General features: G+C 34.4%; 1 protein-coding gene across 5 annotated transcripts in view; it reads left to right on the top strand.

Annotated features, from left to right (window-relative positions):
* The window catches only part of LOC101681817 (activating transcription factor 7 interacting protein), a 118,289-nt gene that overhangs the window by 85,705 nt on the left and 12,587 nt on the right, over window positions 1-19,997 (top strand). For all 5 annotated transcript variants that reach the window (XM_004755794.3, XM_013057875.2, XM_004755793.3 and 2 more), the window contains exons 7-12: window positions 3,905-3,981; window positions 4,561-4,649; window positions 7,364-7,999; window positions 16,342-16,406; window positions 18,088-18,166; window positions 18,881-19,036. In XM_004755794.3, coding sequence (XP_004755851.1) covers window positions 3,905-3,981; window positions 4,561-4,649; window positions 7,364-7,999; window positions 16,342-16,406; window positions 18,088-18,166; window positions 18,881-19,036 — 1,102 coding nt within the window. The remainder of the gene's footprint in view (window positions 1-3,904; window positions 3,982-4,560; window positions 4,650-7,363; window positions 8,000-16,341; window positions 16,407-18,087; window positions 18,167-18,880; window positions 19,037-19,997) is intronic.

The raw sequence follows: 19,997 nt of genomic DNA, 5'->3' as shown, positions 1-19,997 counted from the left end.
GATTTCTACTTTTGTTCCTTTGTGGTTGTAAGAGATACTTGGTCAGAGTTTCATTTTTATAAATTTGTTAAGGCTTATTTTGTGATTGATTAATATTTGATCTGTCCTGGAGAATGTTCTGTGTGCACTTGAGAAAAATTTTGTATTTTTCTGCTGTTAGGAGAAAATTTCTATAAATGTCTGGTCCATTTGGTCTTTGGTATTGGTTCACTTTTGCTATTTCCTTAATTGAATGTTTCTCTGGATCATCTACTCATTATATAGAATGATGGACTGAAAACTATTATTGTGTTGCTGTTTGTTTTTCAATTCTGTCAGTGTTTATACATTGAGGCCTTGATGTTATGTGTATATATGTGTATAAATACTATATTTGGTCAGTTGGTGCTTTTGTCATTATATAATGTCCTTTTATGTATCTTTTATGGGTGTTTTATCTGATTACCATGGGGATTATATAAACTATTTTAACTGGTAGCAACTTCAATCATATTTAAGAACTTCTGCCTCTACAACTTTGTTATTAGTTTTATTATATCTTTTTAAAATTCTATATCCTTTAACATAAATTTACAGTTACTTTTATGCCTAAATGTGTATGTACAATTACACGTGATTTACTGCACTAACTTTCTAGTAATAGTAATGCAGGATTCTGTATTTACCTTTATTAGAGAATTTCATCTGTTTGTATACTTTCAAGTTGCCATCTCATATCCTTTCATTTTCACTTGAAGAACCCATTTTAGCATTTTGTGTGTGTGTGGATTGCAGATCTAATGGTCTTGAACTTCCCCAGTTTTTTTAATTTAGGAAAATCTTAATTTTGCCTTAATTTTTGAATAAGTTTTGCTGGATATAGTATTTTTGCTTGGTATTTTTCTTATTCCACACTTTGAATATATCATTCTGCCCCCTTGTAGCCTTCTAGTTATCTGCTGAGAAAACTACTGATAATCTTATGGGAGCTACCTTAAATGTAATGGGTTTTTCTTTTGTTATTTAAAAATTTTAAATCTGTGACTTTCAACACCTTGACTGTGTTTTTCAGTATAGATCCATGAGTTATTCTATTTGGAAGTTTCTGAGCTTTTTGAATTTGAGAACCCTCAAATTTGGAGAGTTTGGGGCCATTATTTGCAAATGCCTTCTGCTATTTTCCTCTCTTCTATTCTTAGATTCCCATATTCATGTATTAGTTTTTTCAGTGGTGCCTCGGAAATCCTTTGGGCTCTGCTCACTTTTTTCTTCTCGTTTCTTTTGCTTTTGTAATTTGATAATTTCAAATAACTGGTCATCAAGTCCACTAAATCTTTATTCAGCTTGGTACAGTCTGGTGTTGATCCCATGTAGTGAATTTTTCAATTCAGTTATTCTTCAGATCCAGAATTTCTTTTGTTTCTATTTTAGAGTTTCTGTTTCTTTGTTAAAATTTTTATTTCTTCATGCATGATTTTTTATAATTTCTTTTAGTTTTCTTTCTGTGTTTTCTTTTACCCCATTGAACATCTTGATATTGGTTATTTTGAATTCTTTAATGGGTAATTCACAGATCGCCATTTTCTTTTAGGGTCAGTTTCTGAAGATTTTGTTGTTGTTGTTGGGGCTGTATTTCTCTGTTGGGGCTCTATGTTTAGTTCTCTTAGATTGAAATTTGGGCATTTGAAGAAAAGAACCACCTTTCCCTGTCTTTTCACAGTTCTTTGTACAGAGGAAGACCTTTACTGTTCAGTTCAGGTATATACTTGGGACCTCTCAGGCCTTTTCTAGAGATGTATTTTCTCTGAGCTTGTGTGTGTATGATTTCTCTGAGCTTGTGAATATAGTTTTTTATCTGAAGAGGCTTATCTCTTTCTACTCAGAAACTCCCCACTGACATCTGTCTTCCATATTACAGTTTTGGTTTTATAAGCCATGCTTTTGGAGGTCCCCCTGCTGTCTGTGTTAGAATGGTTTTTCTGGTGCTGTAACAAGCTAATAGGCTCAACCTTTGTTCTCATGTGGCCACTAGACATCCAACATGTGCTACAGATCAGATGAAACAGAAACCAGTGCTTTGGACAGTCCCCAGAAAAGCCAGAATATTGCATGAAAGTTCCACTCTTCTTCTCCCCCCCCCCTTTTTTAAAAGATTTTATTTATCTATTTGGTAGAGATCACAAGCAGGCAGACAGGCAGGCAGAGAGAGAGAGGAGGAAGCAGACTCCCTGCCAAGCAAAGAGCCAGATGTGGGACTTGATCCCAGGACCCTGAGATCATGACCTGAGCTGAAGGCAGAGGCTTAACCCGCTGAGCCACCCAGGCGCCCCTTCTCTTTCCTTTTTGAAGGAGAAGCCAGAAATGAGAAATTTTGATTGTGTTGTAGGTATCAGGAGGACTTTGGGATATAGTGGATAAGTACAACAGACTTGCCTAACGACTGTAAAGCACTTCTTCTTTGCCTTGCTATTGCTTGGGGTCCTATAACCTCTTGACTGACTTCTGGAATTCTGACAAAGGAAATTTGATCCATCCCATGAGGGATGAAGATGTTAGTCTTCCTATTCTGTCATCTGTTGGTGTCACCACACTGTAGTACTTAAGGTCTTCCATCCATTGGCCATCCCATATTCTAAGCCAGTTGTATTTATTTATTATGCTTTTACTCCTTCTTTTTCTATTTTTCTCCTTGAAATGTTTTTTATCTTCATCTTAGCTATTTTCAGTGTAGTTACCTATATGAAGATGCATTTTCCTCAAAAACTTTTTAAAAAAGTTTTTCCAGCAGCATTGCACTGTTAAACTTTAATTTGCTTTTCTATTTGTTTCATGTGTTTTTGTCCACAGGCAGATTTTAAGCACCTTTTGAGCAATTCATGGTAGTTTTTTCTCTTATCTTCTCTACCTGTATAACTAGTATAATGCTATACTTGTTGGTCAGAGTTATTCTTTTATCCTGTAAAAAGCATCAAGATTGGTTGATTGAAAAGAGTGATTAGCGGCATCTACTTGATGTGATTTTAAGCACCTGCCACCTTTGTTTTAGTATTTATTATTACTATTACATTAATTAAATCTTGAGCAGAATTATTTATATTTCTTAATTTAAGAAATAATATGATGATAGTATAATTAACAGAGGCCCAAGTAATGATAATTAATATGTATATGTATAAGAATTCCATTTCTATATTCCTTGTTTTGAGGGGGAAAAGGCTGAAATTAGTTAATACTTAATTAAATTTAGAATTGAAATATCTTTTTATGAAGTTACCAGTGACGTAGTGGCAAGTAGTTATTTTTTAAACAATAATTGAAAAAATAATTTTGATTTGTGGCCTTAGTACCATTTTATTGGTAATCAGCTATTTCTGTAAAAGAATAAATATGTACTCTGTTGAGTTCCTGTTGGTAATTTGGTGCCTGCTATGTGTGGTATGAAGTAGGCATTCACTTGATTTTGAATAGATATGTCTAATTATTCTTCAGATTCATATTATCAATATTTATTGAACCCTTACAGCATGTAAACCACTTTCACATTCTCTATTTACTCATCTTAAAAAACTGAGGTATAGGAATTATTATATTAATCTTTCACACAATTGTTGCAATGGGTTAAGTAATTTGTTTTAAGTAATTTGTTTAAGTGGCAATGTCAAGATTCAAAGCCCTGGCTTTTTTCTTTTCTCCTCTAGTAATATTTTCTGGAAGTAACAGGTAATATATAATGAAAGCATATAAGATTTTTTTGTGTTGTTGTTGTTGTTTTCTTTTTTTTATAATACTGGTTTCTAGTGCTCAACATAGTAATTCAACATTCTTACATGTTACAAAATGGTCACAATAGGTCGAGTTAAGGTCATATTTTTAAAGATTGCTTGTGAATTGGGTTTTATTTTACGTGGGTGTTTTTCTCCCCCAGAATCCACCAAACCCACCAGTATCACCAGGAAAGTCTGTAGTTGATGTCAACAGCAATAACAACAATGTGCCATACAGGTGAGAATTGTAAACAGTCTTTCAAGTTTTTAAATAATAGAACAAGGTTCTGATTTTCTTTATTTTACAGGAAAATTTTAGAATGTATTGCTATTTATTTTTGTAGAGATAAGTGTTTGGTATTCTGGATTTAGATTTTCTTCTTTTTTTGTTTTGTTATAATTGTTCATTTGTGGTTATGGTTTTGCTAATTTATTTTGAGGCTTTCTTTGGTTATTGAAGATTTCTTTAACCACTTGTGCTAAATAGTATTCTTGCAAAGTAATTGAGAAATATTTTGATCAAGGGTGATAAAAATTAATGTCTATAGATACTGGGATGTACGTTTGGCTTTTTGTTAAAGTGTTGAGGACATTAGAATATAAGAGAAAGACTCTTCCTTAATTCCATAGACCCCAGCATGCTGAAGTCTATGTGCCATCTTTATCTATGCATTCATTTGCACTTTAGTGCTACAATACCCAGGTCTTGCCATGCTTTCCCCTATCGGCCACTGCTTTCTCTATTCATAAAATGATGTCCTCCTGAATGGCATTTTCACTGACTATTTGTATATATATATATATATATATTTTGTAGAAATGCAGGCACAGTGAGACAGATGCTGGAGTCCAAAAGGAATGTAAGTGAGAGTGCACCACCAACCTTTCCAACCCCTGTGAATACAGGTAATATTTTTTAATACCAAAATAACATTTTCTTAGGAACTGAAGGTTTTGGTTCTCTTTTATTACAAATTTCTGAAATTAAAATGATCTAAGATAAATAAGTTCTAAGATAAATGAGGTATTTATCTAAAAGTCAACAAGTACAAAATTTTATTTAAAAATTAGGATTACAGATACGCATGCAAATATAGAAATTCAAGTCTCTAGTGGTTCTCAAATTTTCTGGTTTCTATATCCCTGTATAATCTTATAATAATAATATAAAGAATCCCAAAGAGCTTTCATTTTTATGGCTTATACTAATTGATATTTACTGTAGTAGAAATTGAAACATAAAATTTTAAATGTTTACTTAAAAATCATAACAAACAGGAGCACCTGAGTGGCTCAGTGGGTTAAGCCTCTGCCTTCAGCTCAGGTCATGATCTCAGGATCCTGGGATCGAGCCACACATCGGGCTCTCTGTTCAGCAGGGAGCCTGCTTCTCCCTCTCTCTCTGCTTGCCTCTCTGCCTACTTGTGATCTCTCTTTCTGTCAAATAAATACATAAAATTAAAAAAAAATAACAAACCTATATCATGTAACACAAATAACATGTTTTAATGAAAAACACCTTTTTCAAGCTTAAACAGTGAGAAGAGTTATAGTTTACAGGTTTACAAATTTCTTTTAAACTTAAAACATTAAGACAGTTGAAGATAGTTGAAGATTGTTATATCTCTGCATTAAGTCTGTTGCAGTTTGATGTTTTGATTGAAATATGTGAAGAAAATTCAGCCTCATACAAATATATAGTTGGAAAAGGACTAGCCCTTTTAGATTTGTGGATATTCTTCTTTGGCATAGGCAGTAGTTTATTAAAGGTCAGTTGAAAAATGGAATGTGAAACCATACCAATAAACTTTTCTGACTTTTGACAGAAAGTCTGGGGGCACCTGGGTGTAGTGGTGGGTTTAGTGTCTGACTCTTGGTTTTGGTTGGCTCCATGCCCAGTGTGGAGTCTGCTTGGGATTCTCTCTCCCTTCTCTGTCTGCCCCTCCTTCTTTTAAGAAAAAATCCATTTGTCTGTCTATACTTGGATGGATCTTTTGGTGCTATCATTCATCAATCATTTGGAAAATATTCACTTAGTTATGTAAGACTTCCATTGTTGACACATTTCATTAATAAACTTTTTAAAAATCACATTTATTTCACAGTCGATTTTTATCAGAAGAATCTTTGAAGATTTGGGAAGTTGTCATGTTCTCAGTGGCAGATACAAGTTTTTCCAAAGTTCGAATTTTTGTTTTTAAACTCAAATTGTATCATTGCCGATAAGCTCAAATTGCACCATTGCAGTTATTTTCTTTGAACTGACGCCATGGTTTATTTTTAAGAAAAGATTAGTCTGATACTCAAGTGTGAATAATCACAGTATATCTGTAAATCGTCTTCAAGTAAAAAATCGTCTTCCATGTAAAAAGCTTTTAGCTCAGCTTTGTAACTCTTAACAGTAATAGTACAAGCACTTATCCCTGAGCCACCCATGCTGCTTTGGCATGCGGTGGTAATGCTTGCTGTGTATTTCCTATTTCTTCACACAGAATATTCAGAAGACCTATATTTAAGGGTTGAGATTTAATAAAATTAATACTTTTTACTACTGAATTATGCCATTCTTCAGTGAAGCTCACTTTGTTTTTTACTGTAAGCGTGTGGTGATAAGGAACGCAGTGATCATTTGGTACCACTCACTACCTTGAGTTTTGTACGAGGCATCAAGTTTTACTCACCATTGCTTTTGCTGTGTCAGTGCAAATACTTACATGGTGAAATCTTATTATTGTTATAAAAAGTTTTGACATTGCTAGCTCCCTGAGAGGGTCTCCATAATCCCAGGTGTTCCCCTGGATAACAGTGAAGATTAAGATTGCTGCTCTAGTGTGCCTTTGAGTTTGGAAAGACTACAGACAGTGTGAAAGACACTTGGTCCATCAGTTTGAAAGCCATTCAAATGAGAATAAATAAATAGTTAAACCAAAATTATTTAAGATTCCAGTGACCAGCATTTTGATTTTTTTCTGGTCTTTGGTATCATTTCTCTTATTTCTTAATTCATCTCCCATCTTTACTCTTTTATTTCCCAAATCATATAATGTCACTAGAGTGTCAGTAGAGGCAGTCTCCCCATATTAGCTCTTGCCAGGTAATTCTGTGAAACTTGATACACAGATAGAGGTTTCACACATGGTCCAGGTGATAAAATACAATGACCAAGCTTATTTTATTCATTAATAGTGATGACTTTTACTAGATTGTCTGAGTTTATATCTTCTCAGTGTCCTAAGGCATTTATATTTTTAATGTAAAATATAGTACAGAAATGTACAAAAATATCTGTACCACTTTACCAAATTCTTAGTTACTTACTTTACCAAATTCCAGTTACTCTGAGGTGATGATAATAATTTTCAGACACTGTCTTGATACTAAGCAGTCTTCCATATTAATCATAAGCTGTGTGCCAAATACAGATGCAAAAATGCTTCTATAAAATTTAATTCTAAGAATTTACAAAACTTAAATCTGAAAGAAAATTTATTATAAAAGACTTTATTATATTTTTTATAAAAGAATTATACTGTAATTCATTAAATTTTATTGTGTTGTATTATGCTAGCTGATAAATGAAAACAGCCATTTAAACTGAGACATGTTTTTTCTTTTTATAGTATCTTCAGCCAGTCTTGTCACTCCTCCAACAGTTGTCAGTAGTCAACCTAAATTGCAGACTCCAGTGACTTCTGGTTCTCTGACAGCAACGTCAGTTCTTCCTGCACCCAACACTGCTACAGTAGTTGCTACTACTCAGGTGCCTAGTGGAAATCCCCAACCTACAATCTCTTTACAACCTTTGCCAGTGATTTTGCATGTACCTGTTGCAGTATCCTCCCAGCCTCAACTCCTACAGAGCCATCCAGGGACTTTAGTGACCAACCAACCATCTGGCAACGTTGAGTTCATTTCTGTACAAAGCCCACCTACAGTGAGTGGTCTTACCAAAAATCCAGTATCCTTGCCAGCCTTGCCAAACCCCACTAAACCAAACAATGTTCCTTCTGTGGCCAGTCCTAGTATTCAGAGGAACTCTCCTGCCAGTGCTGCACCATTAGGAACAACACTTGCTGTACAGGCTGTTCCAACAGCACACTCTATTGTACAAGCCACAAGGACTTCCTTACCTACAGTAGGTCCATCAGGACTCTATAGTCCATCAAATAACCGAGGTCCTATACAGATGAAAATTCCAATCTCTGCTTTTAGTACTTCATCACCTGCAGAACAGAGCACTACTACCCCAAGAATTGGTAAGTGACTGTGTAGGCTTAAAAATAGAAAAGTAGGCATGTTAATGGCCTATTTGGATAATCGAACATTTGTGTATGTTTGTGGAAGTGGCTATCTTTATTTGAAGACGAAAGTAGAGAGAATATCCTAGATGTTATTTTTAGTAAGTTTTTAGTAACCTAAGAAATAATGTTGTTAAGATGGTATTTGAGAGGGAATTTATTTTGAATGAAAAGTTAGATTTTAAATTTAGCTTTTAGTAATTTTTCCTAATCTGGGTGAAATTTTTCATTGAGGCTTTGGGGCAAGCATTTTGAATTACTTAGATAATAAATTTGGCAGAAGTAGATCACATTTATTTTAAAGTATATCATTCCACATAATATATGCTTATAAGAGAAAATGACAAACCACATATCTTCCCTACCATTTGTTAGAGTTCTTTGTGCATTCATCACTCACATTTTTCGAATTGGAACAGTTTAAAAATAGGTTCTTCTCTCTCTAATTTACTAGAAATGTTGGCTTCTTGTTTTCTTTCTTATGTATTTCCCCATGACATATGATTATCTTTGTATATGTCTATATGCCTTCCAATATTGCAAAAAGAAGAAATTGATTGTACCTGTATTTGAAATCTGTAAAATTCTATGTCTTCCTTGTTCTTAAGAAGCATACATTTTGTATGCATTCTTAAACTTTCTTATTCTTTATTTCATTTCTGGCTTCACATTTATTCCCACTATTGTAAAAATAGGCAAAAATGGGTAAGTATCATGTATAATAGTGAAATTGCTGCTGATGTCTCTTATTGATATAATAAGTAACCATGAAATATAAAACAGATTCTAAAGTACAAAATTTCATAAGTGAGATATAAGGCCTTTTGTTTTTTTAAATTTGTCATGTAGCCATTAGTACTTTCCCTCTGAGTATATTTTCTCATGTAAAATAGTGATTGTAGTATTTTATAAGGTTGTTGAGAGTAAATGAGTAGATGATCAAAATTATATTGGACAGGAGCTTAAATATCAACCTCATACAAATTTATATCTTGGATACAGGAGGAAATCTGAAATTTTAATCAGTACAATTATTCATAATAATATTTAAAATGTAAATGTTCTCATAGTACAATAACAATATTTGTTAGCTCTGTCTGCTGCCACATTACTCTTAGACTCTGTTATTCATGTTTACAGCACTGAAAGATGCTTGTTTTTTAGTGAATGAGCAAGATTTCAGGGGGGTTGCTTCATTTTTCTCTAATTTATTTCTAATCCTCAGTATATTTTAATATGTCAGGTAGAAAGTGATTTCTGATAGACATTGTGTGTGATTTTGGAGTTTTTCCTCTTTATGAAGTATTGAGCTTAAGATGACACTATTTTTAATTCATGGTCACAAGATACATTCTTCAAAAAAGAACTTTTCCTGATAAGCCATGGCTTGAAAAGAAATAAATAACTTAAAAGATTTTGCTTAAGTTTTTGAATGCTCATACCCTAAACACTTATACAGGTATCAGAGTTATAATTTAATTATTCTGTTTTCTTAAAATTTTATGGCCATTTTTGACACAAAGGGTATATTTTTTTTCCAAAAATTAGCTAGGTAATGCACTCTATTAGGCATAGCGTTAGTCTGTTTTGTATTTATTAATTACTTCACTGTTCTTGTTTTTGTATGTAAAACTAATAGTTTTCAGAACCATTTCTAATCTGTACATCATTCTACTTTTGCAATAAATACATTTATATTTAAACTTTTATATTTTAACATGTATTTAACACATTTTTATGTATTTTATTGTATAAATTAAGGAGATCGTCATTTCAAGTTCTATTTAGAGTGCTTATGTTTGAAAGTAAACTATTGGATATTAACCATAAATATGAATGATAAGCTTTTTTTATTGTGTTAATCAGAATGAGATCTGAAATGATGTATTCTTTAATCATGCATCATTTTAGAGGTGCCATCATTTATGGCACCTCTAAATAGCCATTTAGCTGTTTAGGCTTCCCAAAACCCAAGCTGATGCCATATGGCACATTTTGGCTGAATATGAAGGTTGAACCCCAACCTTTAATACATTTGTAACATGATAAATCAATTAGTTGTATAATTAAAACATTTTAAGTCATATAGTTATGTAGGTATTATTGATTTAATGAGAACATAGGCTATCTAACTAGAATGCATGTAGTTTATTATATTTTATTATATAGTTCATGTGTCCTCCCAGAGTAAGTCAGTATTTTCTGTTTATAGTAAAGTAAAAATTCTCCTAGAGGCTGTGAGGAGATATAGGGCTTAAATTATAGTTAATCATTCATACAAGTTCACCTAAAGAATCAGTGCAGCAGGCCCCTCCCCTAGAATACCAGCACAGGCCCCGCACAGCACCAAGTCTGCTGATCATAGAGTGCTTTGAAGCCTTAGCTCTAGGGAAAATAAGATCTAGCTACTTTTTTTTTTAACCTTCTCTTAATAAAGCCATTCCTCTCAGGATCAGGACTGTAACAGGCTTTCCCAACAATCACACACACACACACACACACACACACACACTACAGTGACATGAAAAGAAGAAGGAAAGAAAGATACTGAATCACAAATGTAGACTTAGGGAACTCATCAGTTCCTTAAAGCATAGTAGTATTTGTATCATAGGCGTCCCAGAAGAAAAGAGAAAAGGGGGCAGAAGGCTTATCTGAACCAATTATAGCTGAAAACTTCTCAAATCTGAGGAAGGAAACGTACATCAGAATCCAAGAAACATAGAGAACTCCCATTAAATCCAACAAAAGCTGACTATCACCAAGGCATATTATAGTCAAATTCACAAAATACACAGACAAGGAAAGAATCCTGAAAGCAGCAAGGGAAAAAGTCCTTAACCCTCAAGGGACGACAGATCAGATTCACAACAGATCTGTCCACAGAAACTTGACAGGCCAGAAGAGAGTGGCATGATATGTTCAACATGCTGAATGGGAAGAATATGCAGCCAAGACTACTTTATCCAGCAAGGTGTCATTCAGAATGGAAGGAGCAATAAAGAATTTCCTGACAAACAAAAATTAAATGCGTTTGTGACCACTAAACAAGCACTATGAGAAATATTAAAGAGGACTTTGAGTCGGGGGAACAGAAAAGACCAAAAGCAAAAGCACTAGAAAGGCCCAGAAATTCCCACTTTAGAGGTAACACAGTGGCATTAAATTCATATCTGTCAGTAGTCACTCTGGGTGTTAACAGACTAAATGCTCCAATCAAAAGACATGGGGGATCAGAATGGATTAAAAAAAGAAAAAAGACATATCTATATGCTGCAAGACACATCTATATGCTACCTACAAGAGACTCATTTTAGACCTAAAATCATCTCCAGATTGAAAGTGAGAGAATGGAGAACCATCTGTCATGTTAATGGATGTAAAAAGAAAATTGGAGTAGTTATACTTACATCAAACTAGATTTGAAACCAAAGACAGTAACAAGCAATGAAGAAGGGCACTGTATCATAATTTAGGGGTCTGCCCACCAAGAAGAGCTAACAGTGCCCCCAACTTGGGAACATCCAAATATATAATCAGTTAATAATGAACATGAAGAAACTCATTGATAATAATGCAATAGTAGTAGTAGGGGACTTTAATACCCCATTTATAGCAGTAGACAGATCTTTTAAGCAGAAAAATCAACAAGAAAACAATGGCTTTGAATGACACACTGGACCAGATGGACTTAACAGATATATTCAGAACATTTCAGCCTAAAGCAGCAAAATACACATTTTTTTTTAAAAAAAGATTTTATTTATTTTTTGAGACAGTGCTGCATGCACACAAGCAGGGGGAGAAGCAGACTCCCTATTGAGCTGGGAGCCCAACTCAGAACTTGATCCCAGCACCCTGGGATCATGACCTGAGCTGAAGGCAGATGCTTAACTGATTGAGCCAACCAGGTGTCCAGAATACACATTCTTTTTGAGTGCACATGGGACATTCTTCAGAATAGATAATTTACTGGGTCACAAATCAGCCCTTAACAAGTTCAAAAAGATTGAAATCATACAATGAATGTTTTCAGATCACAACATTATGAAATTTGAATTCAACCACAAGAAACATTTTGGAAAGGCCACAAATACATGGAGGTTAAAGAGCATTTTTAAGAATGATGGATGGGTTAACCAGGAAATTAAAGAAGAATTTAAAGAAATACATGGATGCAAATGCAAGTGAAAATACTCCAGTCCAAAACCTTTAGAATACAGCAGAGGCAGTCCTAAGAGGGAATTAGATTGCAGTACAGGCCTACCTCAAGAAACAAGGAAAGGCTGAAATACACAAACTAACTTTACATCTAAAGGAGCTAGGAAAAAAAAAAAAAAAAACCCACAGCAAATAAAGCTTAAAGCCACAGAAGAAAGGAAATAATAAAGATAAAAGTAGAAATAAATGCTATAGAAATAAACAAAAAAAACCCAGTAGAACAGATCAGAGGAGTTAAGAGCTGGTTCTTGGAAAGAATTAATAAAATTGATAAACCCCTAGTCAGACTTACCACAAGGAAAAAAGAAAGGACTCGAATAAAATCACAGGTTAGAGAGCAATTACAACCAACACTACAGAAATACAATTATAAGAGAATATTGTGAGAAATTATATGCCAACAATCTGGGCAATCTGAAATTCCTAGAAACATTCCTAGAAACATATAAACTACCAAAACTGAAACAGGAAGAAATAGAAAATTAGAACAGACCCAATAACCAGCAAAGAAATTGAATCAGTAATCAAAAATGTTCCAATGAACGAAATTCCAGGGCCAGATGGCTTTCCAGGGGAATTCTACCAGACATTTAAGGAAGAATTAATACCATTTCTTCTCAAACCATTCCAAAATGTACCAAATGGAAGGAAAGCTTCTAAACTCATTCTGCAAGGCCAGCATTACCTTGATTCCAAAACCAAAGACCCCACTAAAAAGAGGAATTACAGGCCAATATCATGGATGAACATGGATGCAAAAATTCTCAACAGGACAACACATCAAATCCAACAGACATTGTAAAAGAATTCTTCACAATGATAAAGTGACATTCATGGGCTTCAGGATTGGTTCAGTATTTGCAAATCAATCAACATAATCTACCATGTTAATTAAAAAAAAGGATAAGAACCATATGATTCCCTCAATAGATGCAGAAAAAGTATTTGCAAAATGGAGCATCCATTCTTGATAAAAACCCTCAACAAAGTAGGTATAGATGGAACATATGTCAGTGTTGTAAAGGTCATATATGAAAGACCCACGGCTATTATTCTCAGTGGGGAAAAACTGAGAGCTTTTCTTCTGTGGTAAGGAACACAACATGGATGACCGCCCTGACTATTACTATTTAGCATGGTACTGGAAGTCTTAACCTCAGCAATCAGACAGGAAGAAGAAAAGGCATCCAAATCAGCAATTAAGAAGTCAAACTTCCACTATTTGCACCTGACATATTATACTATGTAGAAAACCCAAAGATTCCACCAAAGATGTGAGTTCAGCAAAGTTGCAGGATATAAAATCAAGGTACAGAAATCTGTTGCACTTCTATACACCGAAAATGAAGCAGCAGGAAATCAAGGAATTGATCCCATTTATAGTTGTACTAAAAACCATAAGATACCTAGGAAGAAATCTAACCAAAGAGGGAAAAAATCTGGAAACTGTAGAACACTTATGATAGAGAAATTGAAGACGACACAACAAAATGGGAAATAATTCCATGCCCATGGATAGGAAGAATAAATATTGTGAAAATGTCTATTCTGCCCAAAGCAATCTACACAAAAAATGCAATCCCTACCAAATTACCATCAGCATTTTCACAAAGCTAGAACAAACAATACTAAAATTCGTGTGGAACTACAAAAGACATTGAATAGCCAAAAGTCATCCTGAAAAAGAAAACCAAAGCTGCAGCCCTCACAATTCCAGTTTTCAAGCTGTATTACAAAGCTGTAATCATCAAGACAGTATGGTACTGGCACAAAAATAGACACTTAGATGAGTGGAACAGAATAGAGAATCCCGAAATGGACTCAAAACTGTATGGCCAACTAATTTTCAACAAGGCAAGAACATATCCAAAGGAAAAAAGATAGTCTCTTCAATAAATGATGCCAGGAAAATTGGACAGCCAGCCACATGCAGAAGAATGAAACTGGACCACTTTCACCATACAGAAAAATAAATTCAAAATGGATGAAAGACCACAGTGTGAGACAGGAAACCTACAAAATCCTACAGGAGAGCACAGGCAGAAACCGTTTTTAACCTGGGGCATAGCAACTTCTTACTAGACATGTTGCTAGTGGCAAGGGAAACAAGCAGAAATGAACTATTGGGACTTGATCAAGATAAAAAGCTTCTGCTCAGCAAAGGATATAACCAACAAAACTAAAAGGCAGCCTATGGCATGGGAGAAGATACTGACATATGACGTTGACACATGACATATCTGATGAAGTGTTATTATCCAAAATCTATAAATAACTTATAAACTCAATATCCAAAAACCAAATAATCCAATTAAGAAATGGGCAGAAGACATGAATAGGTATTTTCTCCCAAAACATATACAGATGGCCAATAGGCATATGCAAAAGTGCTTAGCATTATCCATCATCAGGGAGATACAAATCAAAACCACAGTGATACACCACCTCACACCAGGCAGAATGGCTAAAATTAACACTCAGGAAAAAACAGATGCTGGTGAAGATGCAGAGAAAGGGAAATCCTTTTGCACTGTTGGTGGGAATGCAAACTAGTGAAGCCACTCTGAAAAACAGTATGGAGGTTTCTCAAAAGGGTAAAAATAGAACCGCCCTGCAATCCAGCAATTGCACTGCTAGATATTCACCCAAATGATTTTAAAAAAACAAACAAAAAACAAAAACAGATTGAAAGGGGCATATGTACCCCAGTGTTTATGCAGCATTATCAGCAATAGCCAAATTATGGAAAAAGCCCAAATATCCAAGTGATGAATGGATAAAGAAGAGGTATTATACACACACACACACTCTCTCTCACACACAACAGAATATTACTCGCCCATCAAAAAGATGAAATCTTGCCACTTGCAATGATGTGAAGGGTGCTAGAGTGTATGATGCTAAGTGAAACAGGACAGAGAAAGACAAATACCATATGATTTCACTCATGTGGAATTTAGGAAATGAAACAGATGAACATATGGGAAAGAGGGAACAAAAGAGCAAGGGAAATAAGCCATAAGAGACGGTTGTAGGTAGGGGTTAAATGGGTGATGGGTATTAGGGAAGGTCAGTTGTTAGGATAAGAACTGGGTGTTACCTGTAAGTGATGAATCACTAAATTTTGTTCCTCCAACCAATATTTCACTGTATGTTAACAAACTAGAATTTCAAATAAAAATTTGGGAAATTTCATTCACTCATGAAATATTAAATACCCATAATTGGTCTAAAATTTTGGAGACACACAGAAATGTACATATAGTCCACATTCTCACCAAGCTTGCAATCAAATAGGGGACGTTGCCATTAAATAAGTAATTAATTATAAATGTGGTTAATGTTAAGATAATGAGGTTTCTGTGAGAGGATGTGGGAGATCTAGAAAAGGTATGTGATAATAAATGGAAAGATGGTAGGCAGTGGGATGAAAGCATTTTTGCAGGGGAGAGTGACAGCCATGAACACTGGCTACAGCCAGGAAAAGGGTTTGGGGGAGATAAAAGGTAGAGTTAGGGGGCGCCTGGGTGGCTCAATGGGTTAAAGCCTCTGCTTTTTTTTTTTTTTTTTTTTTTTTTTTAATGGTTTACTCTATATGTGTTCTGGAGATTTGGAATGAAAGAAATGCCATATTTTGACCAAGAACATTATTATCTACAGAAAGCAAGGATAGGATGTTTCAGCATTGGAAATTCACCAAAGAGGAAATTACCAAAGAGGAAAAGTTACATTTTTTTCTCCAAAGGCATATAGTATGGAGCAATTAGATTTTAGCCATTTACATATGTTGGGATATTGAAGTTATGCACATCCTAAATTATTTCTTTGAAGATATTCTTTAAGATAGAGTTAAATATTTTGGGCATTGGGTACATGGAAGTTTTTTCTCTGTATTGTGAATTTCCCTTCTGAAAGTTACTGTAGAAATGGTCTGTGAGAGAGTTCATTTACATATGTGACATGTTAATAGAAGAAAATAATTGGAGAAAATTACATTAGTTGTTGTATATAAGACAATCAAACCTTTCACCTTGTGTAGGTGCTTTTTAAAAATGACTTTTATTTTTTTGATTCCTCAGAAAACCAGACAAACAAAACAATAGATACTTCTGTTAATAAGAAAGCAGCTGATAGCACATCACAGGTGAGATTTCTTCCTTCTATTTCAAAGTAAAATTGTAATTACAGCTCACAGGATAATGGATTTCCAATATTGGAAAATGGATTTTCCAGTATTGGATAATGGATTTCCAATATTCTTTAATACAATGAAAATTATTCTAATTTAGTAATCGTACTTCTCAGACCTAGAATTTCAATTTTTGTTTTTCAGTTTCTACTTTTGAGATTTCTTATACATTTGTTATTATTATATTTTCCTTTATTTCTTTAAATGTATTCTTAAAAGCTGTTTTGAAGACTTTGCTGAATTCAACATTTGGTTCCACTTGGGAGTCATTTTCTTTTGACATTTTTTTTGGATTCTGCTTTACTGGGCTTTGCATATTTGTCTAATAATTTTTGATAAATTTAAATTTTAGTAAATTTTGAAAATTGGACCTTATAAATACGTTGCAGTAAGTGGATTCTTTTACATGCTTTAAGAATTTGTTAAGAGGACTCCTGGGTGGCTCAGTGGGTTAAGCCTTTGCCTTTGGCTCAGGTCATGATCTCAAGTCCTGGGATGGAGTCCCTCATCGGGCTCTCTGCTCAGCAGGGAGCTTGCTTCCCCTCTCCCCTCTCTCTGCCTGCCTCTCTGCCTACTTGTGATCTCTGTCTGTCAAATAAATAAATAAAATCTTAAAAAAAAAAAAAGAATTTGTTAAGAACTTTAATTTTTGGATTGTAGGTTTTTGTGTGTGTTAAATCATTTCCAATGAAGTCATTATCATAGAGAGATTCATAATTGTAAGATTTAGAATTACATCATTATCTTTGGATTGGACCTGAATTTTTTAATATCAAGGAATTATTTTCTTGAATTACATAAAATTTGAATTTTGTAGCTGAAAACCTTAATCATTTGGAGCTGATTTCAGTATAATATGTTATAAAGTAATTACGATTAACATTACACAGTATATGTTATACCTGGTGTTAAGCTCTTTGTATGCATATTGGATTCATCCTTATAACAGACCCCATATCCAGAGTTTGGGAATTGAGGATGTTATCTTTTAATATAAATTCACATTGCTAATATGAGCTAGAACTAAAAGATGCCCTCAGTCTTTTTGACTTAAAGATACTGGCTATTTAGGTCTGTATTGTACTACTTCCTTTTTTGTTGCTATTATGTAGAATTTTAAATTACATTTCTAATGATTTGGGACAATGGGTTGATTAGGTTGGATGTCAGTTAATAGTGTAGCATACACCATATCTTATTATAGCATACCTTTTGTTAGGGGAGAAGATTATTTTATATAACCCAGTTCTAGCTTTGAAGTTGCCTTTGGTGCTTTGGTGAATTAATACTGATAATTTGGTATAGCATTGATCAATATTTTAAATGCTGGAAAATGGTGTTTATGTTTAATCACTTAACAGTGAAAGTACTTAGCTCTGTGCAATAAGCAAATAAAAAAAACAACCTCTAAAATTTCTTGTGAAAATCTTTCAAAATTCTTTTCTGGATGACAGATGTATAGCTCATGAGTATTTGGGGTCATTTGTCTGACAGACTATTTTTTTCAAGGAAAGCCATTTAGTGTTCCAGATTGAACCAGGCTATTCATTATCCTTGTTGCCCCTTAGTATTATTTCATTTTCCCCTTACATCTGCCAGAGTTTCCTTTGCAAAATGCAGAAGTTTTGTTTTTCAGAGTGGAAAAGCCACAGGCAGTGATTCAGGTGGTGTCATTGATCTCACAATGGATGATGAAGAGAGTGGAGCTTCACAAGGTACTTAATAAGTAATTGTACCAGTACCAAGGAATGTTTTGATAACATTTTTTCCTTTTAATCCAGTATAGTAACCAGTGAAGACAGATCTCTGTAGCATTATGCTTGATGCATTTGTATCTATTTTAGAATAAAAGTTTTTTTTTATATTATCCCATATAGTGGTTACCTATTTTTGAGGGCTTTTTCTGAGATGCAAGCATTTATTTCATAGGCTGTCCTATACCTTCTTTGAGATTAGATACTCTATGTGTATCTTATTTTAATAACTGGATAATGTAAATAAGCAACACTCTATATTAGCTAACAAAAGAACCTAAACAGTGATAAAGGTCACTGATAAAAAAATTCATCAATATATATATATGTTTAGGAGAATGTCCTTGCTCTAGATAATGGATACGTGTGATATAGGAAATGAAATTATTCTGATTGACATGATGAAAAACAATGTAAAACTATTTCTATAAATGTGACTTAGAATATGTGATAGAATCAATGGTGAATTATTTAAGGCTGTGATGTGATGTTTTAATGTGGTAAATGTTTTAACGTGGTAAACATGTAAATGTGGTAAATAGAAATAAATTGTTCACTTAGCGGTAAATGTGACTCAATGGCAAGCAAATGTAAAATTGGCAAATGAAAGTAAAACCTGTATTTCTAGTTTTTGCCTATCAATAATAATCACAATGTCTCACTTTTAATTAATAGACCCTAAAAAGCTAAACCATACCCCTGTGTCAACCATGGGTTCTTCTCAGCCTGTGTCTCGACCATTGCAACCCATCCAGCCAGCACCACCTCTTCAGCCATCTGGGGTGCCAACAAGTGGACCATCTCAGACAACCATACATTTACTTCCCACAGGTAAACTTGCTGAATCATTGAGTTGAAGCCTTTAGTTCTGCTTATGGTGAAATATGACTATGGAAGTAAGTAGAAAGATTAGGTAGAAAATTAAGGATAATTCTCTGTTTTTTAGAGGACAGTGCAGCTTCTTGAACATAGTGTAACTTAGATTTGCTGACCTTCTTAATTAAGTAGCAGCACTGACTGATACGGAGCGGTTATAAGGAAGAAAAATTACAATATATGTCATCTGCCACTATAAGCAGCAGAAATGAATATAGTTTCTCTTTAGGGGGGCGGCTGTAATGGTTCATTCTGACTATGACCAGTTGACTGATGAAGCAATAAATTTTAAATGATCCTTAATGTGAACTAGTTTTAACTGGCCTGACACTACCTTTGGAGATATATACTAATATTTTACACACTGCCTCTCAAGAAGTTATCATTCCTTTATTTTCAAGATGTAGCCTAGGTCTTCTGTTGGAAAGCCAATCAAGACCTTTTGTCTTTTTTTTTTTTAAGGTTTTATTTATTCATTTGAAAGAGAGAGATCACAAGTAGGCAGAGATGCAGGTGGAGAGGGAGAAGCAGGCTCCCTGCTGAGCAGAGAGCCCAATGTGGGCTCAATCCCAGGACCCTGAGATCATGGTCTGAGCCAAAGGCAGAGGCTTAACCCACTAAGCCACCCAGGCGCCCTTGTCTTTTTTTTTTTTTTTTAAGATTTTTATTTATTTATTTATTAGAGAGCATGCAGGTGGGCTGAAGAGTGCAGGGGGAGGGTGGAAGAGGGGGATAGAATCTCAAGCAGACTGTGAAGAGTGAAACCTGACAGGGAGCTCAGTCTCACAACCCTGAGATCATGACCTGAGCTGAAACCACGAGTTGGATACTCAACTGACTAAGCCACTCAGGAGCCCCAAGACAGTTTGTCTTTTTTTTTTTTTTTTAAAGATTTTATTTATATATTTGACAGAGC

Source organism: Mustela putorius, unplaced genomic scaffold (assembly GCF_011764305.1).
Source record: "Mustela putorius furo isolate JIRA1106 unplaced genomic scaffold, ASM1176430v1.1 tig00537227_pilon_pilon_pilon, whole genome shotgun sequence".
Lineage (NCBI taxonomy): Eukaryota > Metazoa > Chordata > Mammalia > Carnivora > Mustelidae > Mustela > Mustela putorius.
The sequence above is the reverse complement of the archived record's forward strand: the minus strand, read 5'-3'. Positions and strand labels throughout refer to the sequence as shown.